This window comes from Danio rerio, chromosome 21, assembly GCF_052040795.2.
Source record: "Danio rerio strain M-AB ecotype USA chromosome 21, GRCz13ab, whole genome shotgun sequence".
NCBI lineage: Eukaryota > Metazoa > Chordata > Actinopteri > Cypriniformes > Danionidae > Danio > Danio rerio.
This window is the reverse complement of record NC_141041.1, coordinates 24145146-24172451: the sequence shown is the minus strand read 5'-3', so window position 1 is coordinate 24172451 and position 27306 is coordinate 24145146. Positions and strand designations below refer to the sequence as shown.

Sequence of the window (27306 nt, the reverse complement as noted above, 5' to 3'; positions counted from 1 at the left end):
TGGCTAGGGAGGTGATCCAGGCATGTCCCATCAGGAGGTGGCCTTGGGGAAGACCCAGGACACGCTGGAGGGACTATGTCTCTCGGCTGGCCTAGGAACGCCTCAGGATCCCCCCCGGAGGAGCTGGAGGAAGTGTCTGGGGAGAGGGAAGTCTGGGGTTCTCTCCTAAGACTGCTACCCGGCCCCGGAAAAGCAGCAGAAAATGTATAAATGAAAGCTTGCCAGTTCTAGCCCAACTCTTCCTGTATATGAAGTTTTAACTCTTGCTCATTACAATTTATCCAGCTATAGAAATAACACAATGCACTACTCGCTCATCTTTTCAACCTGATAGCGGTTATCTAAAAAAACTCAGAATTTTGAAAAATCAGTTTACAGCATCTGTTTGAGAATCCTATGGTGTAAACATTACACCATAAAATTATTATGTAAAATTGACACTGACACCTTAACAAAATACAAATGTTAACAGCCTAAGACAAAAAATAACACAATAACACAGTTTTCAAGTAAATTAATGGCTAAAAATGCAAAAAAAAAAAAAGTCTCTTTATTTGAAAATGGAGTTTCTTTACGAAGTGGCATCACTAACAACATAAATAATATCGTTTTTTTGGGCTGTTTTCACCCATTTATAAAAGATATTATCATTCCATATACATCAGTGGTTGTTTATGATGTGTGAACAGGGAATGTTTTTAAAATAATCATCACACTTATTAACATTTTTGCAGCTGAAGTACATTACTATTCTGGAAAAATGCTTTTGAAGTATATGTTCATGATCAAACTTACTCAAAAAAGAACAAAATAATCATTAAAAAAAAACAGTCTGCAGGAAATCTTTGATTAGTTGATATATAAAATACCTGAAAAAGGCAGAGTAAGTAAAGGCAGATTCAATCAAGTTAGAAACTCAACAAAAATAACCCAACCAAAGTTTCAGTAAATAAACAATGACATTTTAATAGTTAAAATGTTTATGAAACATTAAGTTAATCTGTGAATGACATTAATAAATGTTTTTTTCATTTCAACATACAGAAATGCTAAACCAGTGTAAAATAAAATACAGCAGAACTATACTTTAACAACTGCATTTTCGTGAGCACAAACTATAACAAATAACCACTAAAAACTACAGAATTAAACACTGTCAGAAGTATTTTCTCATTTCTTGATTGTACTTCATTACAAAATCCACTATATTACACACAACAAAAATACTCATAAGCTAAAAACTTCACAAATAACACTTTTTTTGTTACACTGTTTTACCAAACGCCACAAACTGACAGTATATTAGTATAATTCAAACAACATTCAGAAGCATATAAGACACATTTGGCTCATAAGGTCAGTCGATTAAAAAACGTTAAGGACAGAAAAAGGTTCAGAGGTACCAATAAATGTTTTGAAAGTATGCCAACTCGTATGAAATGATTTGACCAAAAACACTCACCGATTACTAGAATGAAAGATGACCTGCATCTACCAAACATAGCTGATCTTCGAGCATCACTAAAGAAAGTCCCTAAAACACTACCAAAACATTTCACAAACATCTCACTGGGAAGTCCAGTATCTTCTGCTACTTAATATGGTGGCTAATTAACGCATAAGGTACATATATAATTCTCCCTCTAAATATAATAAAAACCCACAGTTTCCTTCAGAGCCGTACCGCAACACTGATGAGAGTGTTATGAGCTCATGTCTACAGTTTAAAAGCATCACACCTATCCGCATAATGGGGTGTGCATAAATACAGTCAATACAGTCTTCAGTCCGCATGTACCTAGTATGGTAATACAATCTACAATGCATAAGGTGATATTTTTACATCCTGAATTAACTTAAATTATATGCAGCGGTTAATGATATGGTTATAATGCTACGCACTATTTACATACAGTAAGGCTGTACATATTAATGGTCCCTTTTTGTGCTGAAATGAACACCATGGATACCATGGACTTTGTTTTTGACTTTTTCAAACCCGTCAGAGATACTCCACATAATTCTCTGGGATGAGTCCCGTTTTGCCGTCAAATGTAGCTTGGAGCCATCCAGGTTCAACTGAAGGATAAACTGCACAGACATACACACCAAGTGTTAAATGCAGCAAATATGAGTGCACAATATGTGCCTTTCATGTGTTTGCATACAATTACATGCTAAACTGTGTCATTAGTAGGGCCAAATGGAATCTGTGGATGTTTTTTGCTATTTCAGCAGAGAATTTTGTAAAAAATCTGCGGCTTTCTGCTGAATTATTTTGAGAGTATGATAACTAAAAGCCTAATATGTGAAAATAAAAAATCTTTTAAACTTTTATTTAATGTTAAAATGCAAATCCAATTACATTCCCTTTATTTGGTAAACAAAGCAAGTCTCTCATATAATAAATCTACTAAAAGACAGAAAATATTACTGTACAAACTGCACTGTACATAAACCTGATGAACATTTTCATATTAGTCAATAATATTACTGAAATTAATTTAAAAACTGAATAAATATTGATTTACACACATTTACTCAAGGAAATAAACAGAATAAATGATGGGCTAAAAATCTGTGGAAATCTGAGGAAAATTTACTGTATTCTGCGCACGCAGATTACATGTGGGCCTAGTCATTAGCAATTGTAGATAAATGAGATATTATAATGAGTGTTGAATGATGACTATTAAGGAGTCATAAATGAATGGAAAATGTTACACAGAAAGATTATTGATGAATTGGTCTGCTTCTTAGGAAGCAAAGGGATTGAACGTTACACAGAAAAAGTGTACACTTTGTGATTTATTGTTCAGCACATTGGTCAACCTTTGGCTGTGCTTAATAGTGCTATATAAATAAAATTGACATTGACATTGACACAAAACAAGGAGAACATGTTATGCTAGATTCACCATCCCTATGAGTATTAGACTATTAAATGAAAATAATGTTGATGTTTAAAGACAATAGCATTAGCAAGTTGCATATTTCTACATTTTTATTTTGGATGTGAATGTGTATAAGTTGTAGACATGGGCCTAGATTCTGACAGTATGATAACCTTGGATAAAAAGATCACAGTTTGTTATCGTGATTACTGCTCTAAAATATATTCTTTTTAAATGTCTGGGTAAAAAACTAAAACTTTTCCGCCCATTTGATCACAATATATTTCATTTTAAGAAAGAATGTCAGGCTAACTTCTGCTGTCTTCATTAGTTTTAAAAACAGAGATTTCTTTATAATTTAAAACAGCATTTTTGGAGATACTGTTGTCCTAAAAACAAACAAAAAAATTTATAAAAAATCTTACATATACCTTAGGAATGGTATAGCAGAATATTTTGCCGGTTTTAAAACCTTGACTTTTTCAAACCGTGGTAAACCTTAAAAAACAGTTATTGTTGTTGTTATTGTTCACTCAACCACTACTTCATCCAACCTCTGCTATCTTTCTTGTGTTGAGCACAAAGAAGATATTTCAAAGATTTTTGGAAAGCAGCAGCCATAGACTTTATAGTATTTCCTGTCTAATACTTACTATGGATGTCTATGGCAGCGTTGTTCAGAATATTTTGTGTTGTGTTCAACAACAGAAGAAAGACGGTCATAAGTTTAGAACCAACTGAGTGACTAAATGGTTTTAAGGAATGGTTTGGAGAAAGTGTTTATTTCGGGTGAAGAGTGAGTTTTTACCGTTGGAGAAGTGCGCCCCCTGGGGGAAACTCAGCTCATGACTGTGCTCCGCTTGACAGGAATATAAGGCTTTTGCGTCTCTGTAAAAAAAACACCAGGGGGAGTCAGTCACTGAGGAAACCACCTAACATCACTGACCACAGACGACAAACACACACTTATCTTTCAGAGCTGTTGGGCAATATCAATAAATATTGAAGAAATATATCAAAAAACATTCCACACACAATAATCAGAGCATATCTCATTATCTAACTAAGTTTTAAACATGAAGAGAAATGAAGGGTTTTAGACCAGACTGCATTTTTATGACTTATGATAGTCAATGTTTCAGAAGATTGTGATTTTGACTAATTTGTTCTTATATAATGTGATGAATTTGACCTTATTTGGAAATATAATTATATAAATGTTATTTATAAAGTTTATATAAGTTAATATGCAGATAATGGACCAGGTAAACAAATTTAGACAGCATGTGTTAACCCTGTGTTGTCTTCAGATTGTTTAATGGTACTTTATAGAAAGTTTAGTCAAGCATTACACAAAACATAAACACATAAAAAAACATAAGTACACAAACGTATAAAGTGGGGGGGAAAAGTATTTCTGGTTTCCTGGAAATATATTTTTTAAAGGAGCTGTTGACATGGAATTTAACCAGATTTAGGTAAAAACCCAAACAATACAAACATAAAAATACAACAAAACAAAACAAAAATCTGAATAATGTGTATTAAAGGAATGACACAAGGATATTGTACTATATGTAACTACTGAAATGTATTTAATACTTTATATAAAAGGCTTTTTTGGCGATGGCAGCTTAAGAAAAAAGTCCCCTGAAGAAAAAAAAAAGATTTTCAACATAGTATAAAAATCTTGATTGTTCTTTGGGTCTCGTTTACCAAATCTGATCTTAAATTTGTATTTTCTATTGCATTCAAGTCAGGTGAATGACTAGGCCATTCTACAGCTTGACTTTCTTTCTTTTTTTCAAAAACCTTTGAGAGTTTTATTGTTTGTGTTTTAGATCATTGTCTTGCTGAAATGTCCACTCTGATTTTATCTTTATCATCCGGGTAATGTAGATGTTGGACTGAATCAGCTGATATTACTTTACAGAGGGTTGCTGAATAACCACTGAGAGATTTCAGCTGCTGTCTGGGCTTTCACTGCCTTTCAACACCTCCCTTTCTTCGTGTGTTCAATACTTTTTTATTTGTCATTTAATTTTATATACACAACTTAATTTGTAAACTAATTAATATTAGTATAATATTAATTTAATTAAAGTTTTCTTTGCATATATGGATTTTTTTTAGTTGTTACCAACATCTGGTGAAAATTCTAAGTTCCAAAAAATTCTAAAACAGTCTAATTATGTAGCATTTTTGGAGATACTGTTGTCCTAAAAACAAACAAAAAAAAAATTATAAAAAATCTTACATATACCTTAGGAATGGTATAGCACAATATTTTGCCGGTTTTAAAACCTTGACTTTTCCAAACCGCAGTAAACCTTAAAAAACAGTTATTGTTGTTGTTATTGTTCATATATTAGTATAATATTAATTTAATTAAGGTTTTCTTTGCATATATGGATTTTTTTTAGTTGTTACCAACATCTGGTGAAAATTCTAAGTTCCAAAAAATTCTAAAACAGTCTAATTATAATCAAATGAGAATTAAATGGGATGTAGATGCAATGTAACTTATAATCAACAAATGGACCATCAAAATAAAGTGTGACCCTGAATGTTAAGACCAAACACTGTAAAAACACAGATTCCGTTCTGCAGATTCCGTTTAGACCTGTATATAAAAAATAATACTAATAATCATAAATAAAACTTTATACTGCACTTAGTCTGGCTCATTACCTTCCTGTTGTAGGCTGAGAAATCACAGGACACTCAAAAATTGCTGCTCGGCAGGCCACACTGGAGGAAAGAAAAGAAAAGAACATGGCACATTTGATATATGAATCAGTGTAACACAAATTTTACAGTACGAGAGAGAATTTCTGGGAAGGCTCTTGCTTACACAGATCCCGGTCTCTGGTAGCCATTGCTGGCGGAGGAATCGTCTCTGAATCTCATGCCGTCTTTGGGAGGAAGATCCGGCATATGGAGAGATTTGAGACTGTCTCTCTGACTGCGGGACACCAGACTCTGGATAGAGCCATGACAGCTCCTGAAACCTGAGGAATACAACAAACACGAGAGTCGATATGTCTTGGGAAGTGTTTTTTTTACATTGTTTCTTTGGTTATGCATCAAATGTAGCCTGACTTTTTTGTAGCCAAATGTTGCAAGAAACTGTTAAACATTTCAGTGTCAAGGCCAACAGGCTTTGGGAGATACTAGGATGGAGTTTTATTATAATTGGCTAAAATAAAACTCATTAAAAAAGATGTCATTTTACTTGGAATTAAAATAAATGTTGACCCAATTAAATTGCTAAATTTAATGCCAGTGCAAGAATTATTATTATTTATTTATTTTTATAATAATAATAAAAAAGTTTTGGCTATTGTAGCAAATTTGGCTATTGGGCCTAAAACTAATAATAAAAAAATGGCCCAGCAGGAAAAAACATTTACCTGCCCCATCAACAGACTAACCCTAATTAGTTATTTCTTAGCCACATATTATAAATAGGGTCAAAAAAGCAAACCCTGGTTGTATACATTAAATTTTTTTTTAACATAACTTAAGAAAGCTCTTTACAAACTTTAATAAACTAAGTGTTTGCAAAACAGACTGTTATAACATGATATTTCCATAGCGTTTTGCCAAAAGTTTTACTGAGAGGTATTGTTGGTGATTGAATGTGTGTCTGATTGATTGCTTAGCTTTACATTAAGTAAAATTAAGACCTGTTTAAAATGGTTTAGGACCTACAACATCAAATTTTAGTGAATTTAAGTCTTTAATTTAACAGAATTTAAGGCCTAAAAATAAGTTTTTGACATTTAAGACACTTTAAGACCCTGCGGACACTCTGGTGCTTTTCCAGTTTTCTGCTTTTTAGCACTACAGGCTAAATTAATTAAAATCACACAAGTTTAAAAGAGGTAGCTTTGCTTTTTTAATCTGACACTGCACAAAACATAATAATGCATCAAAATGCACTCACACTATGCTATCTGAACCGCGTCCAGGCACGTTTCCCAGTTCGTTTGGCAAGTGTGAGTGCTTAGAATCAGGCCCAGGCACAGTTCAGTTGGCCCTGGCCCAGTTGAAAGTGCTGTGCCAGAGTGCGATTCGGTTGGGCATTGGTGCTGTGCGCTTGTAGTGTGAGTGCAAAGCGTGCCTGTGCCCGAAACTGAAGACCTGACGTCACTTTTGAGGGACTGTTTCAAATGGATTTATTAATCATTCTTACAGTTCAATGAACGCAAACTGTCATAGTTCATTAGAGATGCAAACCCATCACTGCACGACAGCTGCACCCTCGGCAAACCTCCTAATTCCTGAAGCACGAGGACTTTTATGATAATTTATCAGCGTCAAAAGTTGTGGATCTGTTCGGCAAAATGTTTGCGTATCACTGCATCCCAAACAACTAAAAATAATACAAAACAATATAACTAAAGCAATGTCCACTGTGCTGAGCGAGAGCGCTTATCTTCTGTTAAACTAACAGTCGCATCATTGATGACGTAAGAGTGTTTCGGTTCAAAAGGCAAAATGCAGTGTGAGTGCAGGCCATTAGGGGAGAGAGGTGGGGGGACAATAGCGCTTCGATACATTTCAAGGCAAATGTACCTAGTGTGAGAACGCCCTGACTCTAATAATCAAATAATGAACTAAATAAACAAACTTAAGAAAACATTACATAGTTTAATTTAAAGGGTTTAAATTCCTAGTAAATTTTCCCCTTCATCACTCAAAATGTACTCATTCTTACCTTCAGAGATGTGCAGTGACGTAAGAGAGGAACAGGAGGACAGACTGCGCTGATCCTCCGCTGTCTCTCCCAGAGTCCTGTGCAGAAGCTCTGAGGCTGGAGAGCTTCGATCGCCTGGGCTTGTACTCAGCGCTTCTTCCCATTCTCCATCCGTCTTGTTGGCGTCCTCCTTAGAGCTGGAATCGGGGCTGGTGGTGCAAGCGGGGCTTTTTGGCCCATTCGTGGAGGGAGATGGAGTGGTCCAGCACAGACTCCCCGAGGCCTTGTGTTTGTTCCGAGACGGAGAGCCTGTTTTGGAGCAACTGTTCTGCTCTGAAGAGTGGGATGAGAGAGACTCCATGCTGCCCATAGGGGTGCTGCTTGGACTGCTGCTGAACGTGTCGCCTGATGGAGAGAAAGGGTTAAACTGACATATATAATTCAGTTATGTTGTACTGTATGGATATCGTTTCTGGATCTAAGCCTCTAATCATCTGTAATTGAGAAAACTATCTCGGTAGCCATTTAAGAGCGCTGTTTAGTCATATTACACAGATACACTAGAAGCGTTGTACAGTGATCCCTCGCTATAATGCGGTTCACTTTTCGCAGCCTCACGGTTTTGCAGATTTAAAAAATTTTTTTTTTCGCAATTTGACGACCTGATTAGCGCATTGTGTTCTGCATCCTGATTGGCTGTAGACTGATGTAAATCAATCTCTTTTGCTAAATTTACATAAATCTTCGATCACTAACAATACGATTCTGAAGTGCTGTCCTGTAAGTTTTCTTCCCACAACGTCGACGAAACGTTCTGCACCATCAAATGCACCTGCAGTAGTACCAAAAAGGCAGAGGAAGATGCTAACCGTCACACAAAAAGTTTAACTTCTGAACATGCTAAAAAGAAGGTAGACGTTATGTGGCTGTAGGGTGCCATTATGAAATAAATAAATGAAGATCAAATAGTTTTGATCTATGGTTTTATTCTATAATACTGGACTTATTTTCCTACTAAGGTTTGAACTTTGGAGAGTTTTTAAGCAAGAGAGAAAAGTGTGAAAATGTTAATGCCTGTCTGAATAAGTGTATAAAGTATGTAGTGAGGGGTTTTACAGTCTTAAAACATCTATAATAATTGCAAAAAAATTAAGCGGACTACTTCGTGGATTGCGCCTATTGTGGGTTATTTTTAAAACATAATTCCCGCGATTAATGAGGGATCATTGTATACCTAAAACTGCCAGTGGGTTAATGCTCCCATGCACATGACTTTTGGTTTATCTTAAAACATAATACGTCACTTTTTATGACACTGTCATGAAATGGTTATTTTTAGTCATCAACTGTGATCCTGCCTCGACTAAGAAACATTAAACCATGATGTCATATAACCATTAATCAGACTTGCCATCACTCATGGCATTTATTGCCCTGGAACCTGTTTGGCATCATTAAATTACTTACTTTTATCTACTGTGACTAAAACAGTTCAAGTTTCAGCAGTTTCAATGGGTGAACAATGTTGTCAAGCAACAGTGAATGCTAAAACATCAGTGGCAGGAAAAATGAGTTGGAAAATTAAGAAATCTAATTAATAAATCTGACCTGTTGGCACTTATAGGCATAACTTTCCTGTTTTTTTTTACTGGTTTTACCAGGACAATTTTTAACAACAGGGGGTTGTAAACAACAAAGTACAAGTACTGGGTAATGACTAAGAGACTTGCATATTTTATTTAATATCTGTGATGTACATTTGAAAAACAGAAATGTGTAAAGATGTAGATGCAGAAATGTGAAAATGTGTAGAGCTGTTTCAAAAATAGTCCAGGAAATAAATCCAGCGATTTTCAAAACACCACTATTTTCTCTTGAACTGATTTTGAGAGTAGTTTTTAACAGCAGATGCTCTAGACCAGGAGTGCCCAAACCTTTCGTTATAAAAAGCCAAAAACCAAACTTGATTGAGGCTAGATATATAATTGCCATAGGTAATTTCCAGATTTAGGGCATCACGGTGGCGCAGTGGGTAGCACGATCGTCTCACAGAAAGAAGGTCTCTAGTTCGAGCCTCGGCTGGGTCAGTTGGCTTTTCTGTGTGTAGTTTGCATGTTCTCCCCATGTTTGCATGGGTTTCCTCCGGGTACTCAGGTTTCCCCCACAAGTCCAAAGACATGCGGTACAAGTGAATTTGGAAGAAAATTGTCCGTAGTGTATAGCCCCTTTCACACAGTGATACCGGTAAATATCCGGAAAATTTACGGAACGACTTTACCGGTATATACAAAAAAGCGCTGTTCACACAGGCGAGGATGTTACGGAATTTTTCCGGAAAAGAGCATTCACACATCCATTCCAAAATACCGGTAAATTCTGACATCATTCACCACAAATGAGCTTTAAACGGCTGCGCTTGTATTTGTAAACATTTGACTAAATTACAAACTCTGTGGATGATCAATATTGTGAACAACTTTCACAGGATCATATTCGCATGTCGAGATGTTCATAATATGTGCGTGTGCTGGCGCTCACAGGCTGTTTCATGGGCACACGCAAAGCTTGAAGGTAAACAAACAACAGCTTATCATAAGCATCTTATCGATGATTATTTGCACAGTTGGCATTAAGAAGAACATATAAACGTGATCTGACTAACTTCTAGCAGCTAAATGTGTCTGGAAAAATATTCAAAGGCTTTTATTCTCACAAACCGCGCGGACGTAAATGCGTCTGACTGTTGTGATTGGCTAAAGCAGAAGTCTTACGTCAGCACGTTCTAGACGTGCACGGGCTTATTCCGGAAATCTTCCTTCTGCATTCACACAGCGCAGCATTCCGGCAAATTGCCGGTAATGTTACAACTTCTCTTTCCGGAAAATAGCCAGAACGAATTTACCGGTATTTTCAAAAAGGACCTGTTCACACATACAACCTTTCCGGAAAATTGCCGGTAATTTTCCAGAAAGGTCTTTATGTGTGAAAAGGGCTTATGTGTGTGAATCAGTTTGCATTGATGTTTCTCATTGATGTATTGCAGCTGAAAGGGAATTCGCTGCATAAAACACATGCTGATACCGCTGATTAATAAAGGGACTAAGCACAAAAGAAAATAAATGAATAAATGAATATTTTCTAAATTAGTTTAAGTTTATAAAATGTAAAAATAACTAGAATACATTGCTTTATATCAACTAATACATGAGCAATATCACACGAGGAGCAGTGCGATATTGCTGTATATCGGTACTGGTGAGAGGCATGCATTGGCACGAGGTATATACAGCCATATCGCACTGCTACGAGTGTGATATTGCGTTTATACAACAGTTTGATGGCATAATTGTGTATATAAAAACAAAATCAAACATGGAGAGTCTCAAAAACCCTTTTGTATGAGGAACTACTTTCTTTTGCGTTGGATTCAAATCATAAGCTGACAGTTAAACAGCTGCCTGTATGTGGGCGGAATAATACACAAAGGGTTAAGAGGCTGTACGGGTGCTGATATTACTTACATATATATCACGGCTAACAGCCAATCAGATTCGAGAATCAGACAGAACTGTTTATATATATATATATATATATATATATATATATATATATATATATATATATATATATATTTTTTTTTTTTTTTTTTGTACATTTTATAATGAACTTAATACAGTAAAAAAACAAAAAAAACAATCTCATTTATAACACAGTGGAGTTACACTAGTTTTTGCCTTGATTTGCTCACTGATGCCTTTTTTGATAAAATCAGAGTTCACTACAGTCTCGTCACATCCCAGACATCAATATTTTAATGATTTATAAAAGACGAATCACTGACTTCCTGAGATTAGTAATAAAGCACACTGTGAGCATATTTTCACATTATTGTTGTTCAACTTTGGTTTCTGATAGGAGTGCTTGGATACAGAAACTCTGATGTATGACTTCAGATGCATGTGTGTGTGTGGTTTAAGAGACACTCACTGTCAGCATCAGCCAGGCACAGGGCAGGAGGGTACAGGCCTCTGGATTTGCGGGAGCCGGACGACAGACAGATGGCTTTGCTGCGTCTGGCACCGCCACGAGACTGAGAGTGAGACTGAGGATGTGGCAGGGGGACGTTAGGATCTGGAGCCTGATGAAATATCTAAGAAAGAAAAAAGATAATATGAGCGTTCTGATCGAATCAAAGGACATATGCAATGAATGAACAATAATAATAGGTGACAAATAAACAAAAAATCTTTTGATTATCTGGTTGTTGCAGGATATTTACGAACATTAAAATGTTTAAACATGGTGCGGATTTATTTATTTCTCTGCACTAAAGATCTCTGCACACTGAAGTCCGATATTTTCGTATGTGTAATTTTCGTATTCATATGCGAAACATTCATCAGGTACACAAATCTGATGCGTTTTAATAAATCCATTACAAAAAAATGCATAACATTTCTGAATCAGTTCAAGCTGGGATGCTTTGTTCTCCTCTTTATTCTCCAAAGTAGAAAACGAAAGTGGAATGGGTTACATATTATGTTCATTTAATACTAGCCTGTAGAGAGGAAGGAGAGTTCTCCTTTTCAAAGAGCTGCGCTACGATTATCCCAAAATGCAAAGTTTATTTCAGGAAATCAGTGGAGATTTGATACATTGCTTGTGATACTTCACACATTCACAGACGTAAACAAATTCTGAACAGAGGCTGGCAGTACCTATAGACATTATAATAGATGGCAGCCACATTGACGTGTCGAAGTAACAGACCGAAAGTATAATATCCAGCTAACCCACACACATTAAAGGCACACACAATCCAACACAAACAATCTAGACGAACCCTATATCAGGGTTTCCACAGGTTTTATCAAGTCAAATGTAGGACTTTTTAAGACCATAAAGGAGGAAATTTCAGACTTACACAAGGCTAAACGCTTAAGATTTTTTAAAATGGCAATGTTAAACCTTAAAAAAAACTACTGTGTTTGTACAGAAGAAACAATAATCATATGAACAAGTGAATAGAGTTAATAAATAAACATTTCTTAAAAGCTTTATTGAAATTTATTACTATTGATTGGATGGGTGTTGGCCCAATTTGGTATAGCTTCACACGGACATAGGAAAATTAAGACCCATTTAAAATTATTTAGGACCTAAAACACAATATTTTAGTGGACTTAAGACTTTTTAAGGCCTAAAATAAATGGATACACCTGATAAATGGATATAACAGATTATAATGTTATTAACATCTTCTCAGACATTTTCTCAGATATTTTTTATATATTGTTAATAAATAGTGTACACAATAAACAATAGTGTGTACTATTTCACAAATATGGCGATCGAGATGGGATAATAGGTTTCGATCGCCAATCAATAGAATAAACTGAACAGTTTTTTATCAGTCATCATAGATGATCCTTATTTCATTATTAGATCATTATTTATCTGACAGAGTTAATATAGCAGACACTTGTTTGCTGGCCTTGCTGAAACATTTTTCAGAGAAATATAAACGATCTCAAAACGATTTTTTGGATTTTTTTATGACAGATGAAAGTTTCAAAGGCAGTGTGTCAATACGATTCACACAACGTGAATACTAATTTATTTTTTAACATGCAAAAATTTTAGATTCAGTGTGCAATAACCTTAAGACAGAATAGCATAAAATATTACACTTAAATCACTTAAATTAACATTTACTTTATTAATAGAGTAAAGTCTTCTGTTACCATATAATTGTAATGTGAAATTTATAACTGTCATTTAACACAAGATTGTCAGCATCTTTACTCTAGTCTTCTGTCACATGATCATTCAGAAATTAATCTAATTTGATATTTGTTGCTATCATAAATGTAGAAAACTGCTACTTAATACTTTTGTGGAAACTATTATGCAATGCAATATATATTCTTTTGAATATAAATCTTTTTATTAGAATAATGATGATAAGTGGCTTTTGCCTGTAACATAACTGAGTTCTGGGTCAGAATACCAACATCGGTACCATTTAAAAGCCCTGTAAATGGTAAACCTTGCAGCTACAGTAGGTAAACAATACTAACCCTATATTTAATAAATTGCTCCACCTTGCACTCTATTATATGATATGTATTTAAACAATCACCTTGTCGTAGTTTTCAATGAGGATCTCCACCACAATATTCTGGAACTTGATGTTCATCATGGCAGCGACCGTCTCCTCCTGAGAGCGCATGAGCGTTGGTCCAAAAATCACACCCAGGTTAGACACGGTCATCAGATTCTTCTGACTATGTGTAGAAACCCTGTCAAAAACAGCAAAACAGAGCCTTGAAAACCATAGTTTGCACACTCTTGTGGAATTTAAAGAGCACTCACTATTTACACCTGTTATACCATGTTAAAACAACAAAAATTCACTGTTCACTTTTATTCCGATAGCATTTTATTCTATGCCAAAGAGTGTTTTTTAAAAGTAAACCAATTATTGAAAATCAGATGTAAAACAGAACAGGCATCAAAATCAGATATTTGATTTGAATGATTTTAATATTAAAATCAGATATGAGGATTACCAAAAATGGTACTTCATGATTTTGCCAAGTACGATGTGATCCTGGATTAACATTTAAATTATTTTTGTTAAAAGAATTTAATCCATATCTATTTCCTATACCTAAACCCAACGATCATGTAGAAATGCATAAACCTAACCACAAGCCTTAAAATGTAAACATATCCCTTAATTCTGATTGGCTGAATGGGATGTTGGTCCAGGATCAACAGATGTTAATCCAGCTACATGTCCTACTTAGTAAAATCAGGTTGGCAAACAAAAACGCACGTTGATTCCAGGTGTAAACAGATTTCTAGATCAATGTTCAAGAAGTAAAGCTACATACACGTGTAGATGTTTGATCAGAAGATTCAGCATCTCTTTATTCTTGTCAGGAAGTTTGTAAACGAGCGCATGAACAGCACAGACCCTGTAATTCTGATCATCAGATTCTAGAAATACAAAAAGAGCATTTAAATGTTAAATAGAGAAGACGCAGATGGATGTGATGAAGAGTAAACTGAGCGGCGACAATGCTAGAACTCACTGACTGCCATGATGAAGTCTTTATGGAGTCTGTAGGTCATAAGAGGTTCTGCCAGACATCTGGAGGAAGCAGAATAAGTTACAGTACATTCTTCTAATGATAATGTGTTGTTATTAAAAGGTAAAGAGTTTGAGGATTAGCTGAAAACCTGAGGTAGTTCTTCAAGCCACTGGTGATGGTCTTGTTATCCCAGGTATCTGGATCAAGGTCCAAGTCTGCAGGAGCTTTGGCCGCTAGAAGGGTCAAGTGAACTTATTTTAAATGGAATTTAACTTTAAAAAGTCTGTAAAAAGCATGGTTTTACCCAAAAATAACATAATTGATTACTCATCCCCTGTATGAGCTTTTCTCTTCTGCTGAAAGAATTACGAAACAGTTGATGGAAACCATTGTCTTCCACAGCAGTTATTTCTACTATGGAATTTAATGGCGATCATCAACATTTTGGAAAATATAATTATTTGACAAAGTTTATTTTTGGATGAGCTAGCCCTTCAAGGTTAATGCAGGTTCTCTGCAGATGTCAAATTTAAGACCTTTTAAGACCTTTTTAAGACCATTAAGCATTAAATTTAAGACCTATATCGCAATATCAAAAACACGCGAGAGAAAATGTAAAAGCACAAAATTAGGGGTAAAATAAAGTTATTTAAATTGAACAGTACTAAAGTCAGGTTAAATGCACCATTGAACTACAGAAAAAACAAACATCTTAATGCAGATTTATACTTTCACCTGGCACTGCATCGCACAACTCACGAAACGGATTAAGGCTTTTATACTGGACACGTTCACCATTGAGATTTTTTTTTCTAAATGACAGGGGGCGGTCCAAAAAAACAGAAAGTAAAATCAGAAGAATAAAAAGATAATCATTATCATTGAAGATGTTTTGGGGGCCTCTTTTTTGTTTTAACAAACTTATCCCTCAGGTTTTTCAAAAGTTTTTCCTCCTTTCCCATGGCTGTTGCAATTTCTAGCCAATAATTATTGGTCATTCTGGCAAGCAGAAATGTAACTGTGATAGAAAATAGGTAAAAACTTGATTAGGTATTATAGCTTACTGTACTATTCACTCTTCAAATAAATCCCACTATCAATCCCATTTTGTCACTAAAATAAAGTGAACTAGTGTCTGCTGTACAGTGTTTTGTGAAGTACAGTAAAGTACTTCAATTACTCTGTTGTGGTAAGACTATAGTTGCTATGGTAACACAACAGGTGTATTAAAAACAAACTACCCAGTGCTTTATTTTTTTTTTACAATATAGGGTATATTTTTCTACAATTCAACACACTTTACTGTAGTAAAACTACACTGTATTTCATTTTATCAGTTCACTATTCTTAATACTACAGTATGCAAAAGCATCTCTGGAAAAGCACGAAAGGAGTCCGACGGAGCGAGAGCAGATCATTCGCATGTGAGCAGCCAGTGTTTTGAGAGCTTGAAAGCAGTTTTGTCCATGAACAAAGGAAACCGGTGCGTGAGCAGAGATTCGCTCTCTCGTATTAAAGCGCTCCCGACTTATAAAACTGCGCTTGCGACATTTGTCAGTGAAATAACGGCATACTCTGCTAGCCGAAATGATGTCACATTCGCCGCGCGAGTTTAATATCAGAAAACTGACTGGCTATTGCAAGTTGACTTTTTTGTAGTTGTAATACCGCAAATTACAATTGGACTAGAGAAATAAAGAACTACAACACCCCAAAAACCTAGCAACAACAACAAAAAGAATTTAAATGAGCGTTAGATGTAGCGTTACATGGACATCGCAAAAATAAGACCTGTGCAAAAATATTTAAGACCTAGAACAGCAAATTTAAGACTTTTTAAAGCCATAAATTTCTATTTTTTAATTTAAGACTTTTTAATACTTTTTAAGACCCTGCGGGGACCCTGTAATGCTAATAATGTGTGCTTTTAGTAGACGTCTATTTTTTGGATGTGTTCACACTTGGCAATTTTGTTTGGTTGAAGCTAATGCGACTAATGTGCCATCTTAACCTTAGTGTACACTGGAGATTACTGAAAATATGTTTTTAAACTAGCTGTTTTCTGGTACAACTGAAACATGAACAATACCTTAACCAAAAGCAGGATATGATGGCACAAGATGAGACCACAATAAGAACAGGATGCTGTTTTTTCTTTTCGTAGTCACGCAAAATGTTGCTGATGTATAATGTTGCCCATACAGGCATCAGAAATTCATATATTTGCAGCACATCTTCATTTGTGTACAACACAGAAATTCCTCTTAAAAAAAATTATTTGGTACTTAATTGGATTGAAAAAGGTTTACATAAATGCTTTTCAGTCTGACTGAGGTGCCAATCCATTTACTAAAGGAACAATTCCATTAAAGTTTACTAAAACAAATCTTTTCAGTAGATTACCCTGCATGAAATAATTGTTCACCTAAAGAATAAGAATATGCACTAGCAAAATAAACATTGTACATTTAGATTTTATTTAAATTAAATTTATTTAAATTCAAAAGAACCAAGAGAACCAAACTTCAAGTGGGAAAACACCCTTAAAGTTTACTAACAATGTAAAAATGTCTTTTACATAAAAAAGAAGGATACTTTACCAAAGACTGAGGTCATCAGCCGCTGGACTTTAGAGTTTACTCCACCTATCCTGTACAGCCCCAATGTGTTGATACCTAGACATGAAAAAGAAAATATATTTTTATATTATAAAAAATTAAATGTGATAAAAATTTCAATATTGTCAGTAAACAAAAAAAATTGTTCAATAAGTAAATCTTTTAACAAATTCCAGCAATGAATTTATCCTTATAGTTAAAGCAGTGAAACTACACAACATTTAATTTAATACATATAACACAACTTATATGAACTTAAAATTGGTTTTTGAAAAAAGTATTTTTTTACGTTGTCTTTTTTGCTTCGCTTAGGCTGCATTAATTTAAGAATTGATTAAAAATTATAACTAGCAGAGCTTCTGGAAGAGGCCAAAAGGTCGGGTGAGACACTAGATAGTGGTGATCCCTCTGCTTGTGTCACAGCAGCTCAAAACACTGGAATGGTTGCACTTGCAACAAAGAGATCATCGAGTCATGCCAATAGACTACATAAACTGTATATTTTAGCTGCTGTGGCATGAGCACAGTGATCACTCATGTCTCCACACATCATTTATCTCTGCAGGTGTTGTAACACTACTGATGAGCAGCATGTGCATCTTACCAAAGACTATAGAATACACAAGACAAGTCAATCATATACTTTTTTTTTTTTAAAAAGATTTATTTTTGGCCTTTTTTGCCTTTATTAGATAGGACAGTATTTAGACAGGAAGGGAAGTTGGATAGAGAGAAGGTGTAGGGTCCTCGAGCCGGGATTCGATCTCAGGACGCCCTGACGTTCTACTGCACCATATGCCGACGCGCTAACCACTAGGCTATTGTGCCGACTCAATCTTATACGTTTGAATGGGGAAAAGTGTAACTGTCAATATAGTGAATGAAGCCCCACCTTCTAGTACAAGAGCCAATCAGCAGTTACTTGCTATATGGCGAATAAAGCCCGCCTTCTAGTACAGGAGCCAATCAGAGATCGTTATAGAATGACAATTCTCCGGGGGAGGGGCTCTGACCAGACTTTCTGCAGATTTTGTGTAAAAAAACATTTAGAAATGAAACTAAAAGAGACAGTTGCTGTTTAATTTTATTGGTTATTCGTGAGATGGAATTTAATCGTAAGCTTGGCTAGTAGTTTTGAAGAATTTTATGTTATCCCATTCAAACAGAATGAGATCGGCAGAATGCCGATTGAGTCATGAAATGTGATTATTGGCCGATACCGATCTCCAGCCGATCGATCAGAGCAACCGATTGTGTTGTTTAATATTTTTTGAAAAACCAAGATCATTTGTTTTAGCATTTACGCTGTCCCGATGATGAATAATGGTATCAATTAAAAATAAATAATAATAACAATAATAATAATAATAATAATAATAAATACATTTTAAAAAATCTTGACCCAAACAACTGAATATTAGTAAATAGCTATTAATGGCTGGCTGCTTACTTTCTCTTCAATCGACTACGATCAAGGCCAAGATTGCAAGTATTGATACCTTTATTAAAATGGAAAGTTTCTAAATATTTTGTGAAGAAAATGTGTTACAATCATTAACAATAAACAGTCCTAAACTGCAAAATCTCAGACACAAAGTGAACGAACAGTGAGATTAACAAGTGAGTAAAATGAAATGAAAAAGTATACAGAGACTCACCTCTGGCTTCCACAGACTCAATACACTTCCTCACAAAGTTAAAACCTGCTTCGTTCAGGAATGCTGTGGACACAGAGCGTTTCAATATTTTAAACATGAGCCTACAGTACAGTATGTACACCTAAAAGACAATTAGACAAATGAGAGGCCTGAACTCACTTTCCTCTTTCTTGCTCAGAAGTGCTGGAAGGGTGTAAATCTAGAAGAAACCAGCAAGTGTTTATAGCACACCAAAGATGTATGCCTTTTAAAGCATATACACATTGCATAATCCACATCTGACGGAAATAAATTAATGCCCCGAGTACACAAAACACGATTTATAGTTTCAGGCTATAAACATACACGCACCGATAATCCTTTGTATATAAGAATTGACGAAGTCGGCTAAATAGTAACAGTGGGATGAAGGTCAAACGAGTTGAAGCCAATCAACTTCAGCTGACAGCACGAGAGTCAAAACAAAGAGTCATTAGAGACGTGCAAATTCTCAGCTGTCATCTTTTTCCTGTCCATGTGTATGATCTCCACTGCCTGGAGTTCAAAGAGCCTCTATACTAACAATTACACGTCTAAAAGGGGAAAGGGGAGTTAGTGAGACCAAAGTCTAAAGAATAAAAAGAAAAATGATGACCATTCAAATGGGTTTCCCTGTCTGTCATCAGTCAGCGGAACAGTTACACCCTGGCCTATGCTATTAGTTCAACTAATCAGTATTTATTTAACCAATATCTTATCAGGATTTCAAGAAGTCTTTCTTTAGAGTGAAGGTTTTGCACTATGAACTGCCATGTGTTTATTAAAGCAGGATCAGAGTCAGAATGTTCTTACCGGCTCTTTTCCATCCATAGCCTCCATCCACAACCGTCTGTTGGATTCAGAAAGAGACTGAAGGGTGATGATGCCATGCCTGCAAGACAGATTGGTGAATATTAAAGGCACAATTTGCACAATAAAAATAAAACTACCCTTATAAATTTTCATGCTCAAGTGGATCTAAAATTTGGATATTCCAAAGAATGTTGGAAAGCAACAGCCACTGACATCAAGAACAAGAAATACTATTAAAGTAAATGGCTTTTTTTTAAACACTCATTAATATATCTTTATTTTTGTTGTTTTCATCAGTAGAAAAAAAGTCAAACAGGTTGGAGGATGAGTACATAAAAATGTCTCTGAATGCTGTATGTCTTTTCAATTGTAAGTTAATTTGGACAAAGTTGATTTCTGCCAAATGACTAATTATGAATGAGGACAGAAATTTGGGTTGAACTATGCCTTTAATTTTTAACTACTGCTGTAAAGTGTCAAAATAAGATGCAAGTGTATTTATATGTTTATTAATAATAGGGTTGGGTCAATAGACGATGCCATCGTCCATCGCCAATGGCCAATAGAAATCCCGATTTCTATCATTAGAACGAAAACGATCCACGTCCACACTGGCTTTTCATCAAGCATTTCTGAAAAGATCTCAGTCCACACTAAACAGCTTAAAATGCACATCACGTGACCACACACACACACACACGCACACGCACGCACGCACGCACCCACACACGCACACACACACGCACACACACCTTCTGGCATGCGTTATAGCATATGTGCACGTCTGAGCTCTAGGCAGTTAGCGGGTGCTTTGAGCACAAAATCTCAGAGAGCAGTGCACGTCGGACAGTTTATCAAGGATGTACTGCTGGATCATGTCTCACTATAGTTGTTAAACGTGATATTTAATTAATCTTGTCTCTATCCATCGACTCTTCTGTCTTTTTAACGTGTCACAGCATCAGTACACTGCTCTTTTGCTTTCACGCTTGTACTTAGTAATTGTTGGTTGTGCACGTTTTTTACCAACCAAGTTTGTCGACACCATTATAGCAACACAGATCACTTTGCCAATTCATGCCAGAGTCCCGCGGCAAAAGTAATTAATAGGTGGTAAATTGTGTGTAACTTATCTTTATTTATTTATGATTGGGATATGGGTATAACAAAGAGCATGCAGGTCAGGTAGTTGAAACAGTAGGCTACAAATAATTAATTAGTTATGAATGAATTAAGTATTCGTAAATAATTAATTTATGAATACTTGGACGATCGTGTTGGACGATATCGTTGTCCAACGTGATGTTTCACATTAGACCTCGTATGATGCCAAATTGGTCGACATTACCCCACCCTAATTAATAAAAGCATCTTTTTAAAAACATCCAACTCAAACAAACATGAGATGCTTCCAAAGCCTGCAAACTGAATCCAGATGCTGCATTGAAGCAGACAGGAAACAGATTCATGCAAGCAATAGAACTAGTCAAACTATGTAGCGCTTATTTATTCATTATTCATCATCTCCATCACAGCAGAAAAAAATAAATGAGCGTTATGTGCTAAAGACTTCTGTATTCTGTAAAACAGGTTGCATTGTGTCTGGTTCAGGGCTTTTGTATTAAATGTTAAGATATTTTACTGAATGTCCCAGCACACCACACAACAACCTTAAAACATTATACAATTCTGAGGAGGATAGGGTGATGTCGACCAATTTGGCATTGTATAATGTCTAATGTAAAACATCGTGATGGACAATGGCATTGTCATCGTAAGCAGCAGTGAATTAATTATTTATGAATAATTAATTTATAATGAATTAATTATTTGTAGCCTACCGTTTCAACTACCTGACCCGCATTGTCTTTGTTTTACCCATAACCAAATCATAAATAAATAAAGATAAGTTACACACAAATTACCACCTGTCAATCACTTTTTCTGCAGGACTCTGGCATAAATAGGCAGAGTGATCTGTGTCGTTATAATGGTGTCGACAAACTTGGTTGGTAAAAAAGGTGCACAACCAACAGCAACCAACCAACAGTGTCTAAGATTTTTACTAAATTTACTAGGTACAAGCGTGAAAGCGAAGGATTAAAGCAGTGTACTGACGCTGCGACACGGTACCTGATAGATTTAAAAGACAGAGGAGTCGTTAATTAAAGACATGATTAATTAAATATCACGTTTAACAACTATAGTGAGGCACGATCCAGCAGTTTATCCTTGATAAACTGTCCGACACGCAATGCTCTCTGTTTTGTGCTCAAAGCACAGGCCGACTGCTGGAGCTCAGACGCACGTGTACCCTGCAGCGCATGACAGAGTGTTTGTGTGTGTATGTGTGGTCACATGATGTGCGTTTTCAGTGGTATAGTCTGGAAGGAGGGCTGTTCACAAATGCTAGATGAAATGCCAGTGTCGAGGTGGATGGCTTTTGTTCTAAAATGCCATTTTAAAACTAAGATGTATTAGTGTAAACGGGGCCTGAGTGGTTATTTTTCGCGAGAGTGTTGCTGCTGTGACAGGGGTGGGGCAGAGGATCACAATGGGGCTTAGCATTGTGATGTCTATCGGCCATCTGCGATGGACAATGGCATCATCTATCAACCCAACCCTAGTTCTGAGTGTGCCTCACACAGGTGAGTGGGCTTGACAAACCACCTGTAGAAAACACCCTCTGACACTTGCACCAGTCACTTTCTTACAATCACTCCATATCTAAAATAAATAAGTAAATAACACTGTGTATTTATGAAGTGCGCTTCAAACAGGTTAGAGGGCTTGACAAACCACCTGTAGAAACATTCAGTCAGTAAATAAGCATGACAAATCAGTAGTTTTTTTATTTATTAGTAATTTAAATATTACAAACCGAGAACTTTTTGTTTAGTTTGTTTAGGGAACTGCTACAAAGCATTAAAATGTTACTAAAACACGGCACAAAAAGGCGTTATGAATTAAAAGTGATACTCTCAGAAAAGGTTAGCACTTCTGGATAAAAGCGTAACATACCGATGAGCTTTATAGAAACATTGGAGATAACTGAACAGAGGCCCTTCAGAGGGGTTACCTCTACAGTTATGAGAAGAGAAAAGAGGAGATTACAGGAAAGAAGACAAGAGCGTTGAAAATGACAGGCTGAAAAGAGCAAAAGACACAAATCAAACTCCAGCATTTCTTTCAATGAGGTGAAAAAACAACACACCTTTCCACCACCTCGATGTCAAAGCAGAAGCGCTTGTCAATAGAGTCAGTCCTGCGTCTAATGCAGGACTTTAGCTTAAACATCTCAGGGGGGCTCATGATCAGTCCATTCTGCGAACAGAACACAAGCTATAGCTCAGTATGCTAATGATGAGAAAATTGCTTCACATGTAAATGCAGAACATTGAAAATACCTGTTTGCCTCCAGTCTTGAGCTCAGAGTTGCTCATGGTAAACATCTTGGTGCCTTTCTCATATGTGCAGTAATGACGAGTCCATGTGCAACCCAAAGGTCCTTCAACAGAAAACAGATGTTCATTAGTGCACATGTACAGTGAACTAGAACTAATATATGGCAAATCTATTTCAAACAAATAATCTCAATATAAACATTCTTTAAAATGTTTTGGGTCAGAAAGACTTTTATTAGTTAATACTGACAAAAACATGATTTTAAACAGATTAAAATTAAAAGTAAAGTCTTGTTACAATGAAATTATCTATAATTATCCATAAAATGTTCTATTTCTTTGTTTTTTCCCCACATATGCAAATATATTAAGCAGCACAAGTTAATTCAGAATGTATAATAATAAAAGTTTCTTAAGCACCAAAATCAGCATATTTATTCATACTTATAATAATAACTTTTTCCAATACTAATGCTAAGTGCTTAATTTAATAGGGAATAGAATTTAACTTGACTAATATAATATAATATAATATAATATAATATAATATAATATAATATAATATAATATAATATAATATAATATAATATAATTCAATATAATATAATATAATATAATTCAATATAATATAATATAATATAATATAATATAATATAATATAATATAATATAATATATTATAATATAATATAATATAATATAATTCAATATAATATAATATAATATAATATAATTCAATATAATATAATATAATTCAATATAATATAATATAATATAATATAATTCAATATAATATAATATAATTCAATATAATATAATATAATATAATATAATATAATATAATATAATATAATATAATATAATATAATATAATATAATATAATCCTCACAGCATATCCTCATTTAATATTGATCGCCTCACAGCAAGAAGGTCACTGGTTCGAGCTTCAGCTGGGTCAATTGACATTTCTGTGTGGATATTCTCCCTGTGTTTGCGTGGGTTTCCTTCGGGTGCTCCAGTTTCCCCCACAAATCCAAAAACATGCGCTATAGGTGAATTGGGTAAGCTAAATTGTCTGCAGTGAATGAGTGTGATTGAGTGTATATGGATGTTTCCCAATGATGTGTTGCAGCTGGAAAGGCATCCGCTGTGTAAAACATATGCTGGATAAGTTGGCGGATTATTCCGCTGTGGCGACCCAGGATAAATAAAGGGACTAAGTCGAAAAGAAAATGAATCAATAAATAATATAATATAATATAATATAATATAATATAATATAATATAACATAATATAAATGTATTTTTCATTAAATATTTCCAAAAAAATATTTGCACAAATATTTACCTCTATTTTTATTCAAATAAAATATTTATAAATATAATATAAACTTATATATCTAAATAATAAACACACAGACTATTTATAGATGCTCTGACACAGGAAGTCACTCACGTTTCTCCTGTACATAGAGAAAGCCCTCCATCGTCCACTGTCCCGGAGCTTTAAAGTCCTGCTCTGCTGATCTTATCCTTCTCATCAGATTCTCCACTTCCTGTCTTGTGCTCTCAAAGTTATTTCTCGTCTTTGGATAGAACATCAAAACAACATTCTCATGGTTCAACAGGGACATTTGCTTCTTCCACATGCAACAATAAACACTTCCAACAAATACCACATGACTGATTCTCATTATCATCACCAGTTTTACATGTTCACTCAACAGCCGAATACAAACACGGCTCATACAGACCCACGTCATCTGACGGCTCTTACATTCTGGAGGTTGAACTGGAGCTGTTGCTTGTACGGCTCAAACTCGTGGGCCAGCTCGTAACCCTCATGGTAGAAAGTGAACAGCCCCTGGAGAAAGGCCAGCAGCTGAGAGAAACACACAGGCCGGTTGAAGAGTCGTAGAAAATAGAGCCACCTTAATAATCGTTAAAAGACTGTGATCTCAATTTAACCTTAATTATAAATAATTTGGATGTTTATTTGGTCACGCTTTATTTTGAAGTATAATTCTTGCTATTAATAAACCACTAATTATGACATTTGCCTCAAACTCCTAATTTGTTGCTTAATAATAGTTATTAAGGTAGTAGGTTTAGGTAATAGGTAGAATTAGGAACGTAGAATAAGAGATTGCAAAATATGTACTTTAAAACAGCCAATATCTTAATAACTGCCAGGTAATAAGATACTTGTTAATAGTGAGAATTAGTATTTAAACTAAAGTGTTCCCATTTATTTCAAAGCGGTACATACAGCGGTACATTAACATGTTACCGTGGTAAACAAACATGTATTTGACCCAGTGAGAGCAATCGGCATGCATGATTATAGAACAGCTTATGTCTTTAATCGTTTAACCAGTATTATTCGTTTTGCATTATAACTTAAATGACTACTGGTATAAATGTTTGTAGTTTGGGTATATACATAAACACTGACGTTTGTGGTAAAGATTAAAATCACACAGTGAAAGCAACTAACAGCCCTTAAAGTCTGCATGAAATATATACTTTTAATTTTACTAGTGCACATTTTTAGTCATAAGACAAACAATTAATTTGTGCTGTTAATCCAATTATAAAACTGTTTGTATTGGTAATCCTCTGTCAAAATCTGATCCTCTACTTCTGCTCTGGAAAGGAAGTCCTTTTGTGATGATGGTCTGGGGTGTTAAGTTAGTTTGCTTCAATTTTTTTTTTTTAAATGAGAGGAAGAGTGCAAAAAAAAAAAAACCCTACTTAATATTCAGTCTCTGTTGGAAATACGTCATCATAGTGACATGAAAGTCTGCAGCAGCCTTCAGTTTAAGTGGGATTTAAATTTTGTCATTGGTCATTTGTTTATGTTTTTTTTTATCTAAAAGCCAGAAGATCTCTTATAAAAGAATTTAACAATTTTGTGTCATTTATAAAACTTCAATATGAATTTACAGTGCTGAAAAATTCAGAACTTAATACAGATTTTTGATATTTTTGAAATCGAGTTTAATTTTGTAATTTTGGAAATTAATTTTAAAAAAGATTGCACCAATTACATCATTACGCCAGTAGATGGCGACAAGTAACCATTAAAAATGTATGTCATTGAATCATTTAAGACAGTGGTCCTCAACCTTTTTATCACTACGGACCAGTCAACGCTGAGGATGACAAGCTAACAAAACATTGCTGTCACTAAAACATTGATATAAGTTTATTTTTTAAGAAACTGACAAAGCACTGCACTGTTTGGGTGCTAATTAGTCTTACCGAAATGTGTATATTCCATACAAGCTGAAGCTGATCACGGGATTCATTTAACTGTGTGCGTCTGGAAGACGCTAGCGCATCATGCCACTCTATTTGCAAGTCTCGCACCTCCATTGGAAATAACGAACTTGCACAAAAACTACAAAAGACACAAAATGGGTCTTGGGACACGAATGGGTTGTGTATTTATTCCTTAGCAGTTCTTGGGCCCTTCCCCTTAGCAAATACACTTTCCAAAAATGTCTGTTTCTTACTTATTTTGCTGCTTGTGGGTTAAATGTGGGCGCTCAAGTGACTGAGATGTAACCGAGAACATATGGTCCTTTTTCAAAATAAAAGATTTTTCAAAATAAAAGATTGTTCAGACAATAAATAAAACGGAAATAATTGATGATTTCTTCTGCGGCCTGGTACCAATTGGCCTGGTGGTTGAGGACCACAGATTTAAGAGTTTATTCAAAAATGCATTCAGTAATGAAAGAAGTCTTTATGAGTGATTTATTTTATGTGTCATATATTTTATACAACTATAATTTTTTTGTAAAATAGAGCTCAGCAGATACATTTTTTTCACATTTTTGTGTGTTATTTTGTTCAACGAGCTATTTACAGTTTGTGTTAGAATCATGATTCCTAGTCCAAACAAGAAAATAGTGATTCTCATTGTATCCAGAACCGTGCAGCTCTAATATAAAAGCAATGTCATCTAGACGGAGCTGCAGGATGTGGCTGTTATCATCATTTTTTTTTTTAAATCGTTATATGTTCTCTAGAGAAACAACATCGCTGATGTTACAAGATGTACCATTAGATTAAAAGGAAAAAAAAAGTGAAG

At 35.0% G+C, this 27306-nt stretch overlaps 1 protein-coding gene and 1 long non-coding RNA gene across 3 annotated transcripts in view; one reads left to right on the top strand and one right to left on the bottom strand.

Annotated features, from left to right (window-relative positions):
- Window positions 1-940: 940 nt before the first annotated feature.
- arhgap42a (Rho GTPase activating protein 42a) overlaps window positions 941-27306 on the bottom strand; it is a 58083-nt gene continuing 31717 nt past the window's right edge. Inside the window, exons 7-25 of one of the 2 annotated variants that reach the window (XM_087300130.1) lie at window positions 24985-25089; window positions 24664-24793; window positions 23211-23311; window positions 23018-23127; window positions 22825-22884; window positions 19804-19882; window positions 19132-19171; window positions 18973-19035; window positions 17297-17371; window positions 14845-14929; window positions 14697-14755; window positions 14496-14601; window positions 13739-13898; window positions 11584-11746; window positions 7618-8001; window positions 5749-5905; window positions 5586-5645; window positions 3703-3782; window positions 941-2091 (exon numbers count right to left, since the gene is read on the bottom strand). In XM_087300130.1, coding sequence (XP_087156256.1) covers window positions 2003-2091; window positions 3703-3782; window positions 5586-5645; window positions 5749-5905; window positions 7618-8001; window positions 11584-11746; window positions 13739-13898; window positions 14496-14601; window positions 14697-14755; window positions 14845-14929; window positions 17297-17371; window positions 18973-19035; window positions 19132-19171; window positions 19804-19882; window positions 22825-22884; window positions 23018-23127; window positions 23211-23311; window positions 24664-24793; window positions 24985-25089 — 2106 coding nt within the window. In that variant the 3' untranslated portion in view covers window positions 941-2002. The remainder of the gene's footprint in view (window positions 2092-3702; window positions 3783-5585; window positions 5646-5748; window positions 5906-7617; window positions 8002-11583; window positions 11747-13738; window positions 13899-14495; window positions 14602-14696; window positions 14756-14844; window positions 14930-17296; window positions 17372-18972; window positions 19036-19131; window positions 19172-19803; window positions 19883-22824; window positions 22885-23017; window positions 23128-23210; window positions 23312-24663; window positions 24794-24984; window positions 25090-27306) is intronic. The other variant, NM_001202443.3, reaches the window with a different exon arrangement.
- Window positions 5033-8403, top strand: LOC141379865 (uncharacterized). Its single transcript, XR_015520324.1, has 3 exons — window positions 5033-6227; window positions 6323-7245; window positions 7354-8403. It is a non-coding gene; the product is annotated as an uncharacterized LOC141379865 (long non-coding RNA).